Source organism: Pan troglodytes, chromosome 18 (genome assembly GCF_028858775.2).
Source record: "Pan troglodytes isolate AG18354 chromosome 18, NHGRI_mPanTro3-v2.0_pri, whole genome shotgun sequence".
NCBI classification, from domain to species: Eukaryota; Metazoa; Chordata; class Mammalia; order Primates; family Hominidae; genus Pan; species Pan troglodytes.
In genome coordinates, this window is record NC_072416.2 from 59,666,034 (window position 1) to 59,684,267 (window position 18,234).

The 18,234-nt window shown below is 34.7% G+C and overlaps 1 protein-coding gene across 5 annotated transcripts in view; it reads right to left on the reverse strand.

Annotated features, from left to right (window-relative positions):
- Positions 1-324: 324 nt before the first annotated feature.
- CDH8 (cadherin 8) overlaps positions 325-18,234 on the reverse strand; it is a 386,533-nt gene continuing 368,623 nt past the window's right edge. For 3 of the 5 annotated variants that reach the window (XM_009430925.5, XM_063797838.1, XM_001155344.6), the window contains 2 exons: positions 11,106-11,357; positions 7,598-9,732 (listed from right to left, as the gene is read on the reverse strand). In XM_009430925.5, coding sequence (XP_009429200.2) covers positions 9,239-9,732; positions 11,106-11,357 — 746 coding nt within the window. In that variant the 3' untranslated portion in view covers positions 7,598-9,238. Of the gene's footprint in view, positions 3,511-7,597; positions 9,733-11,105; positions 11,358-18,234 lie in introns of those variants that run through there. The other 2 variants (XM_009430926.5, XM_009430927.5) reach the window with 2 other exon arrangements.

Here is an 18,234-nt window from a genome sequence, read left to right on the forward strand (position 1 = left end):
CTGTAATTTTCTGTTTTTACTTTATTCCTGCCAGGTTTTAAGACACACACAATGCATTTTCTAGACTCTGGGTCTTCAGGCCTTCCTGCCTTGCACTTGTGATATCACCTTTGTATGTTCCATCTCTCGCCATAATGACTGATGGAATTCTTAATTTTTTTTTTATGGCGTAGCTCAGTAAATATGTTTCTATCCATAAACTCATTAAGCATTCATTATTTTGAATCAGTATTTTTATGGCAATTTGAAAGTACTAAAACATGCATTATATATATATATATATATATATATATAGCTATTATTTTAAAAACAAGAGCTGTGTCAAACTACTACAGAAGACAGTAATCTCTGAAGAAAAAGGATGTCTTTCTATCTTTGTCCAAGCCCCACACATGTAGCACAGGGCTTATAGCATAAGTGCATGACAGATTAGATGATGCATTCTCATAAATAAGCTTTTAATATAAGAATTTCTTATACTTACTCTGCATAAGACTTTTCTCTCCCAACGGATATTTCTTCAATTCTACGCACCTGATATTAATTAAGTGCCGAAACCCTAAACTTCCAAACAACCAGATAACTTTATCAGTAAGTAGCAATAAACCAACAAAAATGATTTGTTTGATTGTGTTTCTTTTGTAATTTTTATCATACCTAAACCACAAAGACCAAATGTTTCTTCTCTTGAGATTTAGTATTCAGTCCAAAGAGAAAGGGTATATCTCTGGAATGCTTTCTGGACAATGTATTATGTTTATAGAGAAAGCTATATGTGTCTTTTTTTTCTACTTTTAGGTAAGTGTACATTAAAGTTTTCGAGATATTATCTCCTCATTTCCACTAACTAATATTTCCAGTAAGTGAATCCATCATACTTCAGCCAAGAATGAACAAACTAACTGAAGTGGAGCCTTTATTTTTTTAATTTCTAGAAAGCTAAAATATATAAAATTAGCAGTCTGACTGACCTTTTCTTTCTGAAATGTATCATGTCTCTTGTGACCTTCATTGACTCAGGTATTGATATATAGAAAAAATCAAAGTGTAGCAATGTTTACTAGAAGATCCCTATGATGGTAAATTTTATATGGCAACTTGACTAGGCCACAGGATGCACAGATTAGACATTATTTCTGGGTGTGTCTGTGTTGGTGTTTCCACATAAGGTTAGCATTTGAATCAATGGGCTCAGTAAAGTAGATTGCCTTCCCCAATATATATGGGTCTCATCTAATACACTGAAGGCATAAAGAACAGGAAGGGGAGAATTGTTCCCTTTTTTTCTGCCTGTTTCAGCTGGAATATCTTATTTCATCTTCTCCTGACTTCAGACTGGGATTTACATCTTATCTCCCCTGATTCTCAGGCCTTAAGACTCAGACAGAACTGCAATACTGGTTTTCCTCCAGCTTGCAGACAACAGATCATAGGAGTTATCCGCCACCATAATCTCATGAGCCAATTCCTCCTAAAAACTCTCTCTCACCAAATGGCTCTGTGTCTCTGAAGAACCCTGACTAATACAGTCCCTAACATATCCCATGTAAGAATTTCTACAAAGACTCTTATTTCTATTATCCTTTTCTGTTGTCCATTATTAGAGAAGTTAGGAAGTCAGCCTTTGATAAACAAATTCACTTCTCATCTTCCTAAACTTTGTAATTGGCCCCACGAATTACATAGTTTTCAAGCCAAAAACTCTAGGAGTTGTTTTTAGATTCCATCTTTATTTTGAGCATCTAATTCAACTACTGTTACTACCAATTTTATATCCAAAATATATGTGAATTCTGGGTATTACTTCTATCTGTATTACCACTCCCTAAAGTCAAGATAATATGTTCCTTGGCTTATGATAAAAATCTTCTATCTGGGTTTCCCACTTTCATTCATGTCTCCTACAATCTGATTTTCATATAGAGCCAGAGTGATTATTTTTAAAATAGAAATCAGATCATATCATACCCCAGCTTTTAGATCCCTTCAATTGCCTTCTCTTTTACATTAAGTAAACATGAGCTTCTTATCTTGGTTGACAAGAACCTGGATAATATGGTCTCTTCCCAGGTTTCCACATCTGTTGCATCTCTTTCACCTTTAACCACTATAATCTGGACCTCATATTCATTCTTGTATATGCCACTGATTCAGTCCAGGAGAACAACTAACATAAACATTCCCAAACCCTTTACTATGGTTTTCCTTGATTACAAAAACTTCACATGGCAACTCAAATATCATTCTGTCCACTGTAAGTAAAACATTTAGTTTCTCATCCATCTGTTTTGTTCTATCGTATCAAGTTTTTTTAATTTCTATTTATTTACATTTCTTCCATTTTACCAGCTCTTTGAAAAAAAAAAAACCTTCTTTGTCCTATTCAATGCTGTATTCCCAGCACCCAAATGAATGGGAAATCTTTGGTACGTATTTCTTAAATAAATAAGGATACTGATTGTTTTTGTAACTTGGAGAATTTCATACATTGAGAAACACAATAATGAAGCCCATTGAGAGATCCCCTCACATCACCATTTATTTTCAGGTGTCAGGACCTCAAACTGGCATTACTTTTTGATACTCCCTGTCTAAGATTTGCTTCCCTCCAGGACTCATTCTAACACAGCCTCAAGAAAGATATCTTGTCTTGGTAGACTTAGATAAATATTCTTTCTCTGTGCTTTAAAAACACTGTCTGCTCAGTTCTTCCACAGGATAGCCAAATCAATGTTTTATCATTTATTTGCTTCTATAATTTATCTAATTTAATTCCATGTCTTGAAAGGCAAGAGAAGTGTGTTGGGTATATCCTTTTACTGTTACTAGCATAGTACCTAGTATGTATTTTATAGAAAAGAATTTTTATGTTTAAAGCTCTTTCTTAAAGTTTATTTGCAATATCATTATGTATAAATAATTATTATTTATAAATTTTGGCTCTAACATTGAGCCAAAAACATCCATTCACATACTGAACAATCAGACTTGACAAAGATGACATAGCTCTCAAACTTTAGGGTTAAGTTAAAGAAAAATTAGAAAACCATTCGACATATTTATAGTTAAAGCAGAGTAACATTGGAAAGGTCGGGGGGTGATCCCAGTGACTCCTAAATTGTCATGTTCCATCTTAGAGCATAATTGTTAAAATCTTCCTCTTATTTGTGAGGAATCATAGGATGGCCTGAAGTTCTTTGCATGTACAGAAGAAATCCCAAGAAATTAACATTTGGCTTTGGGGGGTGATCCCAGTGACTCCTAAATTGTCGTGTTCCATCTTAGAGCATAATTGTTAAAATTTTCCTCTTATTTTTGAGGAATCATAGGATGGCCTAGGAGTTCTTTGCATGTACAGAAGAAATCCCAAGAAATTAACATTTGTCTTTGGTGACCTCTCATTTCCTTTTCTGGTCCTGACCTCTGAGTTCATTGAAGCCATGGTTTTCCACAGTCTTTCTCTTCAGACAGCATCTTGTGATATTCCTCCTAGCAACCCTCTTCTGTAATCTGTGGATAATAATAGAAATATCTATTATCTATTAGTAGGGATACTTGCAAGAAATAATACTTGCATTCAAGATGTGAATTAGATGGTGGCAGGTAACTCAAGTTGGGGAAATAGTACCCAAAGGCACTATTTTCACCAGCAAATGCCTACTAACCTTGAGACCTAGATGAAACTTCCACACATAAAGGAAGGAGGAGAATACATACAAAAACACTTACAACATTACAACTCAGGAGATGACCCCAAATACCAGCATGTAATTTCTGTTTCTCTCACATATTTGATGTGTAATTTAACCCTGAAAATTCCTTATAACGTTTCTGAACTTCATTTTTCCTATCCATAAAACACTACAATTTGGCAAACCTAGAGTGTCCTATAAGCACCTAATTTCTGGATCTTTCTGAATGTCCAAAAATGTGCCATTGGTGCTTTTTATAATTTTCCCTTTTAGTATTTGGAAAAGCTATGATTTCTGTTGCACCCATTCTTGAGTTCCCATCTTTTTGGAAAATTTCACCGTGACGCCTTCTTCAGTCTTCCCATATGGGGTCCCTTACTTCCTCCTCAGTACTTCCATAGCACTATATATAACTTAGTTTCTATTTCTTATCATCAAAGTCTCATAATTACAGAGATAACTGTTTAGTTGAAAGTTAAGGGGATTTAGTGTCAGATCAACCAAACTTAAACCCAGACTCAAATAGTATTTATCCATAGATTAAAAAAAAAAATTCAACAATTAGCTCTTATGAGATTGATTAGGTACATTTTATAAATAAAGAAAATAAGTTTGAGAATGCTACTGTATTTAATCTTTCTGTATCAACCATGTAGTTTAATTTCTGTACTGATAGATCCTCAATAAATGTGGCAGACAAAATTCTTGTTCCTCAGATAGTCCATCAAGTCAGGAAATTTTTAAATTTTGTGTCCTCCATAACACTAGGTCTGTGCTCAAAATACTAGGACTAGCATATCTTCAATAGCAACAGTATACCATGTAATCCATAAATTTGTGTTGACTAAAACTACAATGACAATAATGTATTTTTAAATGATAGATCATAAAGACATGCTCTTCTACAATTATCATAAGAAGCAATAATTACAAAGGCAAATAATACATTCAACACTGTTTGGCTGAGTAACAGTGCAAAGACACTTTTTATAGCAAATAAAACAGTATTGAAATTGAAAAAATATAGAAAAGTATTTCCTGCAAAATATATTCTACAATTATGTTGTCCACAAAAAAATACAATGACATTTAAAAAGTCTAAGTACAGCCTCACAACGTGACATATTTAATTCTAATCCCAGGTATTATGAGCCATTATTCTGTTCACAAATAAAAAGCTGCTTTTAAAACCCTTTACCCTCAATTCAACTTCTTTCAAATTCAAGGTTAGATTCATGAAAACAGAGAGCCACAGTTTCAATTTGTTGGCAGAGCGTGAGATTATGAGATGAAAAATTAAAACTATAAATTATCCCCAGTAACTGAATTGTGTATATGTGTGCATATTTATATATATGAATATATTTAGAAATATATGTATAAGGATATATATATTCTTTTTAATGTTGATATTCATGTTTAAGTTGTGCATTTATAGAGCTTTTATAGTGATGCCCACTGTTACCTTATCTTTTTGACTGACAATGATAGGATTTCAGTCATGCTCAGCCTTTCCGACAGTGCCAGTGATGGGATTTTTTTTGAAATCTTATTACTGGTTACACTGCCCTGATCTCAGATGGAACTTTCAATCAAAAAGGCAATCAGAAGGTTATACATTCGTGAGATTCCCTGCAAAGCCAGTGATCGCATAATACACCTTGTTGGAAGGGCCTACTTGCCTTCAGTCCTTATGTGGCTATAAAGAGTAATTGGCTACTTAGCTCTCAGCACCCGCTTTTCCTTTTCCAAAATACAGCATAGCCCAGAACTCTGTTGAGTCTCAGTGTGGAATCCAGCTGCTCCTAGGAGATTTCTAAGTCTCATGCAGAGACTTGTCTTACTTTAAGCATCTGATTAAGCAGACTCTCCCAAAGACACATTTGTATCTTTCTAAGCATTCTTGCTTCACTGGTGATACCAGTAAATCTAAGTTTCCTTTTCTTCTATATATACACATACACTTAACTGCAGATTTTTTTCAAAACAGTTTCACTTTAAAGTTTACACCCGAGAAGTCATAATTCTGTATGGCAAGGTTAACACATGAATTTAAAAATAGCATATTTTAGTCATCGTATTATAAATGTTTAGAAACTTATAACTATACTCATAAAAATATTGTTAAGAAATGCCCCCCTTAATACTCTTTAATATTCATATATGGATGTTTAAGAGACACTTTGCTAATATGATTTGATCAAATCATAGGCAGAGTAGAGGCTGAATTGATCCCATGTTGTGTCTAATCACCCAGGGATGCATCAGTTCCCTAGGTGGGAACCTTGAATTGTGAGGTAGGCAGAGGGAGATAACTTTGTCTCACTTGGCTCCAACTTAATCATTCTTCTCTATTTAGCAGAGAGTACTCTTGTTTCTGCTATGTCAATGTTGATGAAACAGACAACAATGCACATAGATTTAAAAATATAGTCATTTCAATAAAGTTTTTAAAATGTGTTATTTAACAAATTGAGCATGGGATACTTAAATCTTAGAAAATGTTAGGAACCTTATTGATCTCTTTTGGTTGGGAAAGTCCTGGCAAGTCTATTGCTAAAGTAAAACTTCAAGTCAAAATGTGTGTTTTTTATTTGTTTGTTTGGTGTGTGTGTGTGTGTGTGTGTGTGTGTGAGAGAGAGAGAGAGAGAGAGAGAGAGAGAGAGAGAGAGAGAGAGAAAGAGAGAGATAGTTCCTGAGATTTTTAGTTTAATTCATGACACTCTAAAAGTATAGGTCAATCTTATTAGGATCAAGGTATTAGTCACTTTATTCTATGTTACAAGACCTGAAATAGGCTTTTAAACACAAAATGCTGACACTGTGGTGGCAAAGAAAGTCAGCAAGAGATGCAAGCTTTCATTCTGTGTTCCTAGGCAAAGAGAATACTTAGGCGATATTTGGGCAACTAGTAGAGCAGACATTATCTCCTGCTCACAGAAACTACGGTACGAAGATTATCCTGTTGATTACCAATATCTGAGGATACAGATTTTATACTCCTTAAAAAATACTGTAATTTTTCTGTTAGACATATTTGTATGTCTATAATCTTTGGGCACTTCAAAGTACACTAGAAATGAGTCTGGTGTTCAAGAGATACATAAAACATAATAATCTCTCCTTGGTTTGGAAGGTGTAAGATAGTTGGAATATTACTATTGATTATTACTGCAACTACTACTAATAATTTACATTCACCAAGCACTTGTTTTAGACACTGTGCCAAGTCCTAGTATATTTTAAAGTCATGTTGGACCATCCCTTTGACCTCAAGAAAAAGTGTTCACTAGCCATAATAATACACATAAAAGATGACTTATTCTCAGCAACAGAAACTCAATAAAAAGTTGATTAAGCCACTGGATAGTTATAAATTGTTAGTATAGTATTTAAACATGTTGTTTCTGTCACAGTGAAGGTAGCCTCTAGAAGTTGGGGCGTTCAGTTTTTGAGTCAAAAACCGTTCTCTTCTTAGCAACCCCACAACAATGACTGAGATGACAGAGGACCACAGCCTGACTGCTTTAATGGATGTGTTTTCACTCTAGAACCCCCTGTCAGACTGGCAGAGATTTTGCCAGGTCTGCACTGCAGTCTAAGACTCTCTTGCCAAATCCTGCTCCCAATCCCTCTATTGTTACAAGTTTTAGGTCTGCAAACTTGTCTGAAGGTTTTCCCTGCCCAATGCGTCTGCTTCCAGAAGGACCCAAATGACACAGCTGGACTAGCCTTTAAGTGTTCCATGTTCCTTTTATGTCCCTGCTGGTATCTTGCTGTGTGATCACTGGCAAGCCATTTCTCTTCTCTGTTTCTTTATAATAAAGAGTCTTACAAACAAAAGTGACCCTTGGGATGATTTGGTTGAGTATTCTAGAATTTTAGTTTGAGTTGATGATTCTGTTAATAGATCTTCCACTGATTGAAAAAAAAAATTAATGACAACAAAGGTATTTATAAAAATATATTTCACAAAGTAGGAAACAATACAGGAGTTTCTCTGAATACAATACATGGAGTGAATAAACAATATTGCATTAAAGCAAAGTAGAAAATTAAAATGATCTGCATGTAATACTTGAGTTTTATCATACATTTTCTACTCCTAAATGGCAGGTTTGCATTACAAATTAAATATGCTCACATCTTCTAGTGCTGTTCCTTTTTGGAGTCTAAGACATTCTGTGCATCACCATGAAGATCAGGGATAGGAGTGCTAAAAACGTAAACAGTGAAATTATGTACAAATCAATTCCTGCTCTAAAACTGTGGGGGTAAATTGAAGCATGTTTATTGGGCAGGGCATGATGTAGGTATCTAAAAGTCTAGAGTTTAAATATTCACAGGAATCAATATACTTTAGGATGTTTGTGCTTGTAGTAAAAACACCAAATACTAGGATTATGAACAAAATAGAAAACAGTCCAAAAGTTTCTCTGGGAAAATGCTGTTCCTGCCATCACCAGTTACAATAACACTTTCTACTCTAAAGAGACTATTAGCTCTCCTTTCGATAATATTGCCTGCCATACTCATCTCATCAAAATGTACATGTATTAAACATTCATTGTATATATATTTATATAAAACAATCTAAAGGATTATTAATGGATATAATTTAGTTTTTTCCCATATATCCCCTTAATCTATAGATTACCAACCTTAATAAATAAAAGCATTAATGGACATCAATAAAATATTTATTTCGAGGATTAAACAAATAAATTCACGAGCTAGCAATAAAACCATCTGTCTCTTATGTAGTCCACTGTGTGATACAGTTTATCTTTGTGTCCTTGTGGAAGAAGATGAAGAGGAGGGAACGAGGAATCCTGCTTCTAGAAAACAAGCATGTTTGAATAGGATTTCTCTCCTCCCACCACTGAATTGGCAAGCCCCACCCTGGAATGGATTACGAACATGTGAATATTTTAAGGCTCGACACAATATTTAAAGATGCTATTCAGTCTCTGGTGAGTGGGGCCAACAATTATGTACAATGTGTGGTCACCGTACTGTATAATCTAGGAGGCCTCTCAAAACTCCAAAAAGTTATAATGTACAGCAGACCAAGTATTGCTTTATCATTTGTGGCGGGATCCTTATTGGTGAAGGGGAAAAAACCATTTGCATTCATAAAAATCCTTGCAGAAGACACATATCAGCAGCAGATTCCTTGCAGGTCCGTATTTTTTTTCTAAGAAAGCACCTTTTAATTATGATTTTTTCCTCTATTTAAACCATTTATCTAAGGATTAGCCAGGATCCCAATCTTTGTCTGTGGTGGTCAGGTAAATATCAAATATCCAAGGACTTCTAGACACTCCACATACTTAATTCACACTCCATAAGATTTATAACCTCCTAACATATACTTTTTTATTTTATTATCTTTTTTTGGTTCAACATTAAAATGTGGTTGAGTTTATAGATGACTGGTGCTAAACTTGCCTCTAAAACAAATAGCCACATTGGTTGTATCTAAGGGGAGTGACCCTAGAATATTACAGAATGCTCAGTTCCAGTGATTTATTTATAATCCACTGTCAAGTTTCTTTGTCACTTTCACCAACAGAGTAGAGTTCGCCCAGTCTCTTAAAGCGGGGACCCCAGTCACTGAGGTAGTCAAAATTCTGGTCTGAGTCTGATGTGGTGGACTCCAAGGAGCTGAGGGAGCCAGCCACTGACCCTCGGCCTTCATAGCCATATATCTGAATGGAGTCATATGGCGGGGCTGTGGGATCATTATCTGCCTCATGCAGCCTTACATTTATAAATTCATCGACATCAACACCATTTGGAACTGGAGCAAGCCCTTGCCTTGGCATAAACTGCAAATCTGGTTTAATATCCTTACGGGGTAAAATTCCATTAATTCCATCTGGATTTTGTAAAGTTGCAATGTCAAAAGCCTCTGTGTCCTCCTCCCCTCCTCCTTCATCATCGTAGCGAATGATGTTTTCTCGAACGTCTTCATCATCTTTGATAATTAATGGTTCATTTTTATGCCGCCGTAGAGTTACAAACAGCACCACGATGACTAGAGGAAAAATATTAAATAACAGTCAGCCAAACAAGCATATAATTTCACAAGCAACACACTATATATGTTAGGAGAGAGGGGTATTTTTACAAAATTGTATGAGCATACACCTTTAATAATATTTACTAGAAAATTAAGCTAAACATCTTTCTGAAGGATGAACATTAAATTTTGAGGAAATACCGTTCCAGATTATTGGCTTATTAAATGGTGATAGAGCTGGGTTAAAAGAATTGGCATGCATGTATTCATGGTGAAAGTTACATTTTATACTTTTATGATCATTAGAGTGAGTGGCACAAAATACAAAATAGCACTGAAAGTATGACTAGCTTGATATGTGTTTCAAGCAAGTCCTTTAACATCCTTTGGTTCCAAAGCTCCCTTCTATTAAAAACAAAAAAAAGAAGTAAACTAGGTCCTTGGGCTTTCACAGTTTTTCAAGGCACTCTCCAATTAAATTATGTTCTTTTATAAAAAAATGAATGTCAAATTTGCATGGGCAACTTGTCTTGTGGGAGGGCTGGAATGCCTCTAGCTGGGAAGAGAAACCTGAATGTGAGAAAAGGGCAAGGAAAACATACCCAACTAGCCAGATCGGCCAAATCAAATGTGGGCTAATGGAGCAAAATATGTCATCAAAGTGATGCTTAAATCCAAGGCACTGGGTGAGCAAGACAGATGGAACAAGAAAGACAGTAACTGATACCGTCTTTATGGTGTTTTGTTCCTCAAGGGTAGTATAAGATATGACTCTCATGTTTTTCTATTTTCCTATTGTATAATCTCATTGTTATAACTGGACTTTTTTAATTAAAAGGTTATAGAATCTTAATTTGCAATCATCATTTTAAATTGCTGTTTATATCAAGGAAAATACGAGAGAAATGCAATGGTATTTTGAAGAAAACTTATTTTTAGTTTGCTTATTTGCTTTCTTTTTATATCACCAAATTTGGGATCCGATGGACTCAGCAACCCAAACTACAATGAAACACTATTGTGGGCATAGTAGAGCCTGCTGTTGCAGTGAACTGGTGTGCCTCACACCCAGAGTTCTTCTTATGCAATAGATGGTGTTGTAACGACGTAAAAGCCCTTCTCCACTGCCACCACCATTATGCCTTGTTCATCATTTTATTGGTGATGGAATTGAAAAAGGCACTGAAAGTCCTCTTCATTTGGACATTTACTATCACAACCCTTTTTCTCTTCACTTATTAGAGATCTCAAAATGTGGAGAAGGAAAGGAAGTTCCTCTTCCCCAACGGAATGCTCTTGCCTGTGTAGATCAGAGTTTTCTGTCCTTATTTACAGTCATTTATGAATCAGAAAAAGGGTGACCGGTAGGCTATGAAGGAAATACGTACCTAACAGCAAAATGATGCATGCTAATATGGCAATTAAGGCGCCCATACTGAGTCCAATTGGAAGGACATAAGCTTCGACATTGCAAGACTGGACGACACCGTCATTGCTGCAGCCACAGACCCTGATTGTCAAGGTGCTGGTGCTGCTCAGTGGAGGATTTCCACTATCACTGATTATGATTGGTAAAAGATAGACTTCTTGCTTCTGGCGGTTGAATCCATTATGCTTTGCCAAAATACTGAGGGAATTATCTGAAAAAAGTAAAAATTACAATAATTTGCATCATTTCAAAATGACTGCCCAAATAACACTTGTTTTTCTAGTTCATGAACCCTTTGCAAACCTCAAGACAATCCCAACTTCAGTGGACTGCTCAGGCTTTCTCCCTGACTCGTCTCCGCACTTTTTTTTTTTTTTTTTTTTTTTTTTTTTTTTGAGACGGAGTCTCGCTGTGTCACCCAGGCTGGAGTGCAGTGGCGCTATCTCGGCTCACTGCAAGCTTCGCCTCCCGGGTTCACGCCATTCTCCTGCCTCAGCCTCCCGAGCAGCTGGGACTACAGGTGCCAGCCACCACACCGGCCTATTTTTTTGTATTTTTAGTAGAGACGGAGTTTCACCGTGTTAGCCAGGATGGTCTCCATCTCCTGACCTCGTGATCCACCCCCCTAGGCCTCCCAAAGTGCTGGGATTACAGGCGTGAGCCACTGCGCCCGGCCTCCGCTTTTTCAATCAGCATGGACCAGGACAACCATAACAGGTTGAATGAATGGGAACCCCTGATGGACCAAGGGAGTTTTACCGTCATCACCTTAAAAATGCAAAATATTTCTTTTACAAAAATAATCTTTAAGTGTCCCTTCCGAAGACATATATTATCTCATCTCCATATACCATATATAAGCTTGATTTTCTTTATTTAGCCTGATAATAGGTTAAGCAAATTTGATTGGATAAAATGTCATCACATTTGAAACACATGTTTGAGAAGCTCTGTATTAAAAGATAGACTGTATGACAACACAGTTGCAAAACAATGCACTTTGTTGATTCCCACAAGTACCTAAAAAGAGGGTCATTCATGGCCTAGAGCATTCACATTAAGATACAGCAAAAGCCCTATTTACTACCCGGAGGAGATATGCCACATACATTAAAATTCTGTAGAGAAGATCTATAGTGGTTACATAATAAGAACAAAATGAGAAGTCATAAAAGCATGTGCTCCATTTTGCACGTGTCAGTTAATTATATGGAGATATATACTGGTTGTCTGGAGCAACAGTTAAGCAATACTTAAGAATATGCTTCAGTTCAAAGTAAAACTGGTCAGTGAGAAGTGATTGGTCCCACATTAGATACACAGTTCTCAAACTTTCACCCCCAAGTTGAAATATTTTGTTGTCATTCATCCTCATCTCATGAATTGCAGTCACATTGTATATAATAATTGCTAACCTGCTTTCTCATATTGATTACTGAAAGATATACATTTACTCAAAATGGAAATGCTGATTAACTCTCACTGATATTACAGCCAAAAGCAAATAAACACAATTTTGGTTACTAAGTGCCTAGTGTTATTTGGGCAAAATAATTATTTGTTGTTGTTTTTTTTCAAATATTGGCAAATTATAGACCCCCGAACACAGGGCTACCTAATCATTGCATATAATAGTAATGATTCCAAACCATTGCCATCCAATTTCTGATCATCAGTATCCTATTGGTTTCCAAAATACTTAACTAAGTGAGATATCCCATTCAGATGACTTCAAATAAGTTTTGGAAAACTACTGTACCATATAGCACTATACTAGGATTTCCAAAAATTGATAGCCATTTTCCAAAATAGATGTATAGTTATATTTAATTTTGCTTTGTTTAAGATATAAACAGGCCTATAATGCTTTTCTAATAAGCAGTCAAATAGAAAAAGCACTCTGATTTAACAATTGTTTTCTGAACTTCTTCTGGTTGTACATCATTATATAGTAATTTGAATATACTGAGAAAAAGAGATTTCTAATGGAGTTAAACAGTTATATACCAAATGATCCAGTAATCTTTATTGTCATGACCTAGATGGAAATACCAGTAAGCTAAAAGCAAGGAACATTATCTCAAAACAGATATAGAATATATAGTTGTGTTATATTTTCAGAAAGTATGTGACAAGTGTGAGTACAGCTAATTAGTACAAAGAACATTTCTGGACGGTTTTATACAGGACAGTTCAAAACAAAAGATAGAATTTGTTCTTCAAGGAACAATTAATAAAACTGAAATGAGGCTATTGTCTTTTTGTGGTTGACATTTCTATGAGAAACAATCTTTCCATATTCTCCTTTTGTAACAGACTATTATAATAATTTAGAAACTGCAGCAGGAATATTGCTTGCTGCAGAACAAAGCTATCTTCTTTACTACTGAGAAAAGCATTGGTGGGTCTAACACTAAATTCATACTTCTATAAATATTTTTTTACTAATCCTGGAATTTGCCTATCTTGCTCTCCTTTCTACACACAGAAGATTGTTGACTGAGCAAAGAAAATCTATGAGTTATTCTTGCTAAATTTTACCTGCCAGTTCCAGGCAACATCAATTCCTTTTTTACCTACTCATCTGTTTTTGTTTTGTTTTTTTCCTATTTTTGGATTGGTAATTGTATTTGTTTTCAATTTACTTGAGTTCTTTCATTAGGCTGAATGAAATTGCCATTATTTTACACATCAAAAACCATAGAATATTAGCAGTTTCACAAAACTCTAATTACTGTTCTTGGAATAATTTTTTATATCTTAAATGTTGTAAATATCTTCTACAAAGTTGTGGTTTCTGCTGTAACACTCATGATGCCTTTTCATTTCATTTAAATTTTTGAATTTAATATAGTTTATTTTGCCAATCTCTTATAATTAGTGTTTTCAAGACTTATTTTAAAAATTCTTAATTATATAAAATTATTTTTAGGTTGTTGTATTAATTCGATTGTTTTCTATACTAAAAATTGAGTTTCTCAATGTTAATTACGGAGTAACTTATCGCTTACCTACTGATAATCAAAGATCATTTCTCACAAATGAAATTTTTATGCATCCTCATTCTTTTAAGAGGTCTTTATTCTGTTTCAATAATCTGATTCTCTAACCCTCCATGAATACCCTGTTTCTTATGTATGAAAACTTTATTATAAATCTTGGTGTTGGTTACAGCATTTTCTCATACCGTGTTCTTTAAGAATATTTTGGCTATTATTGTTCATTTGCTATTCTCGGAAAAATATAGAATCAGATTATAAAGTTTTATAAAAATTCCTATAAGAAACTTGGTAGAAGTTATATTGAAATATTAACCAATTTTGAAATAATTACATCTTTATCATCAGTTTTCTATATTAAGAGAGTTATTTCTTAATGTTCTTCAATATATGTCAGTGAAATGTTTTTAGCTTATAAAAATGTCCACATCTTTTGTTAGATTTATTTTTGCTGCTGTATATAGTTTATTGTGATAGTAAACCTGTTTAAAATTTAGTTACCTTTTTAAAAATATATTTTCAACTCACTGCTGCTGGTATATAAAATTTAATTGTCTTATACATTGATTTTAGCTTCAGCAATCTTCTAAGACTTTCTTTTTATTTATAAAAGCGAATCTTATTAGATAATTCCATTTCAGCATGATAGAAAAGGAGCTCTACAGATGTGCTTTCCAGTGAAACTGGTGAAAATTAAAATGGAAAAACATTTAAAGATTCTGGAAATGGATCTGGAGGCAAGCAGCAAATAAAGAACCATTTATTCAAGAAAATCGACTAGAGCTTGGTAAGAATGGTAAGACTCTGGTGCATGAACAAGAACCCACTCCCATCCTTCCTTGTCTCAGCTCAGTGAGGTAGAAACTTTACTCCAAACTGGTTTAGCCAAGAACACAGGGGTCCCTCTCCCTGCAGCGAGCAGTTGGAGGACGATTTTCTGGGGGAAAGGTGGGATGTCAGACATTCTCATTCTGTTCCTAGTTACTTACTGTTCAAGCTAAGTTCTAAGTCAGTATGGTCAAGAGGCAGGGACTCTTTTCTTCCTCCTGGTCCCTACTCATGGGAGAGAGGCTCTAGCTGGGCACTGTGCCACTGAGAATATGGAGCCTCAGTCGCCCTTTCTCTAGCCCACCGTACACTGGGAGAGGCAAGCCAAAAAGACTTGAGGCTATTTTTGCCCCCAGCATCATATGCTCTGCCCTAAGGTTTAGCTGTCCCTCAGAGAAACATGCCATAATCTTCACACCAGCTCCAGAGCCAATAGCTCAGGATTTTGCCCAGGGGGGTGGAAAGCAGGGAATCTTGGAAAGAGAGAGCCTCTGGAGCCCACTTGGGTCAGAACTAATCTGAAACTCTGACCTAGGAAACTATTCTTTCAAAGGAGATCAAATTTGAATGGATTGGTCTGTAGAGTAATTTAGGTTCCAAGGCAGCCTTACAAACAATACAGAAATCCTGTTGGAAATTAGTGGAATTCAACAGCTAGACATGGTCAGGGGAAAAGGCAATCAAGGAGAGCCCTGCCCAAACAATTGTAATTCTAAAGTGACTGTGGACATACCCATGCTTGAGATTCCCTGAAGTGAAACATCATGGGTTTAATACCACAGAGGGGGAAATAGACTTCACTAAAACAACACAGCCAGTCATTGAACAAATAAGCAAATAAAATAAGCCTTCAGAGGACAGTTCCCAGTTTTGCTATATTATCTAAAATGCCTAGTTTCCAACAGAAGATTATGAGACATGCAAAGAATGAAGAAAATATGACCCACAGCGGAAAAACAGCTGGCAAAAAGAAAAAGCCCATGAGAGGGACAATAAAAAATTAACTAGAGTGACTAAACAGTAGACTTGAATTGGCAAAAGAAATGATTAGTGAACTCAAAGATAGAACAATAAAGAGTACACAAACTAAAGAATAGAGAGAAAAAAAGAATAAAGAGAAATAAGCAGAGCCTCAAAAAAATGTATAACACCATTAAGTGCACCAACAAATGTGCAGTGAGTGTACTAGGGGAAAAGAAGGAGAAAGAAACAGAAAAAATATCATTGAAAACCTGAATTTAAAAAAAATAGTCTATACATCCAGAAAGCTCAGGGAACTCCAAGAACACAAACACAAAGATATTCATAAATAGACACATCATAGTGAAAACACGGAAAGCCAAAACCAAGTAGAACATGTTAAAAACAAGAGAAAATTGACTCATTACTTAACAGCAAAAATTTCATAGAAACAATGAAGGCCAGACGGACGTGGGATAACATATTCAAAATGCTCAAGGAAAAAAATTGTCAACCAACAATCATATTCAGCAGAGCTATCTTTCAAAATAAATATGTATATGAAATAAAGATATTCTCGGATGGACAAAAAAATGAGAGAATTTGTCACCAGCAGGCATGTTTACTAAGAAATACTAAAGGAAGTTGTCTTCAGACTGAAAGCAAATGACCCCAGATGGTGACTCAAATCCACATTAAAAATAAAAAGAGTATCAGAGACAATAAGTATCTACTTATAAAAGACAATATAAATGCATAGTTTTTCTCCTTTTTTGTCTTAACTGTTTTACAAAGCAATTGTATAAAACAATTATGTTTTTCAGCATAAAATATCTATTTTTTGAGCATAAAATATCTAGAAATTAAAAAGTAATAGTGGCATACTCTAATATCTCACTTTCAATAATAAATAAAACAATGAGGCAGAAATCAAGGTAGAAGGTAGAAGACTTGAAAAACAATACAAACTATACCTAACACTGTGGAACACTCAACAACTGTATAATAAATATTCTTGTTAAGTGAACTTAGAACAGTCTGCACTGTGAACTATATGCTAGGCCATAAAACAAACCTCAATACATGATAGAATGATAGAACTAATCCAAAGTAGGTTGTCTGACCACAGTGGAATGAAACTAATAATAGGAAGAAATTTGGGACACTCATAGACATGTAGAAATTAAATAAGGCACTCTTAAATAGCCAATAGATCAAAGAAGAAAGCAAAAGGGAAATTTAAAAAAATTATGAAACAAATATAAATAAAGATACGATGAATCAAAATGTGTGAGTTGCAACTAAGTGAGTCCTTAGAGGGAAATTTATAGCTTTAAATATCTGTATTTAAAAAGCAGAAAGCTCTCAAATCAATAACCTAATTTTTCACCATCAGCCATATAAAAAGAAGAGCAAAATAAGCCTAAGGCAATCAGAAGAAAGGAAATAAGGATTTAAAGAGCAAATTAGTAAAATAGGGAATAGAAAAATATATCTGATCATATTGGGGGTATTTCTATATAGTCACACATTCTCTGCAAATAAAGGATTTTATTCATTCCTTTTCAAGTATTATTGTTTTCATTTTTTTAAAAAAATCTTAGTACACTAATGAGAACTTCTAATACAATTTTGAGTACAAGAAGTTATAGTAGGCACCTTTACTTTGTTTCTGATTTTTTTAAAAAAGAAAAAGCCCTTTGATTTTCAACAATTGGGAAGAGGATCAATGGTGTTTCTTGGAAGATTTTTTAATTGTCTGTTTACATGCACTCTTTTTTTTTTTTTACTTTAGTTTTACTTTAGTTTTTTTTTTTTTTTTTGGTTAATTTGTTTGTTTGTTTTATTTGCTGTCAATAGTGTAAAAGGAAAGAACAGTCATATAAGTGATAGTATCTTGGCTGTTCACTACCTCTAAACTTGGCTTCAATTTTACTCATACATTATTCAACAATCTTCTTTTCAGTCTTTCATGTTTTCATTGTGTATCATCTTCTTGTCTCTGAATCTTAGCCTGCCCTCTCCCCTTATAGCTTCCGCTTATTGTTTTTATTGCATTTGTTTTATCTTTTTGAGCAGAGTAAACAGAGAGTGTGTCCTAATAATGAGATGTTAGATACAAGAGAGAAATTTTTCTAGAAGTAAAAAATATATGAAAAAAGAGAGGAAATGATCACTGAATCCATAGTTACATACTACATTATTTTAAAAAAAGAAATCTCTTGAAGTTGAGGGTAAAACAACAGTTTCCAAAAGATAGAAGGATATGCTGACAAGATCAATTTAAGAAATGGGCCGATC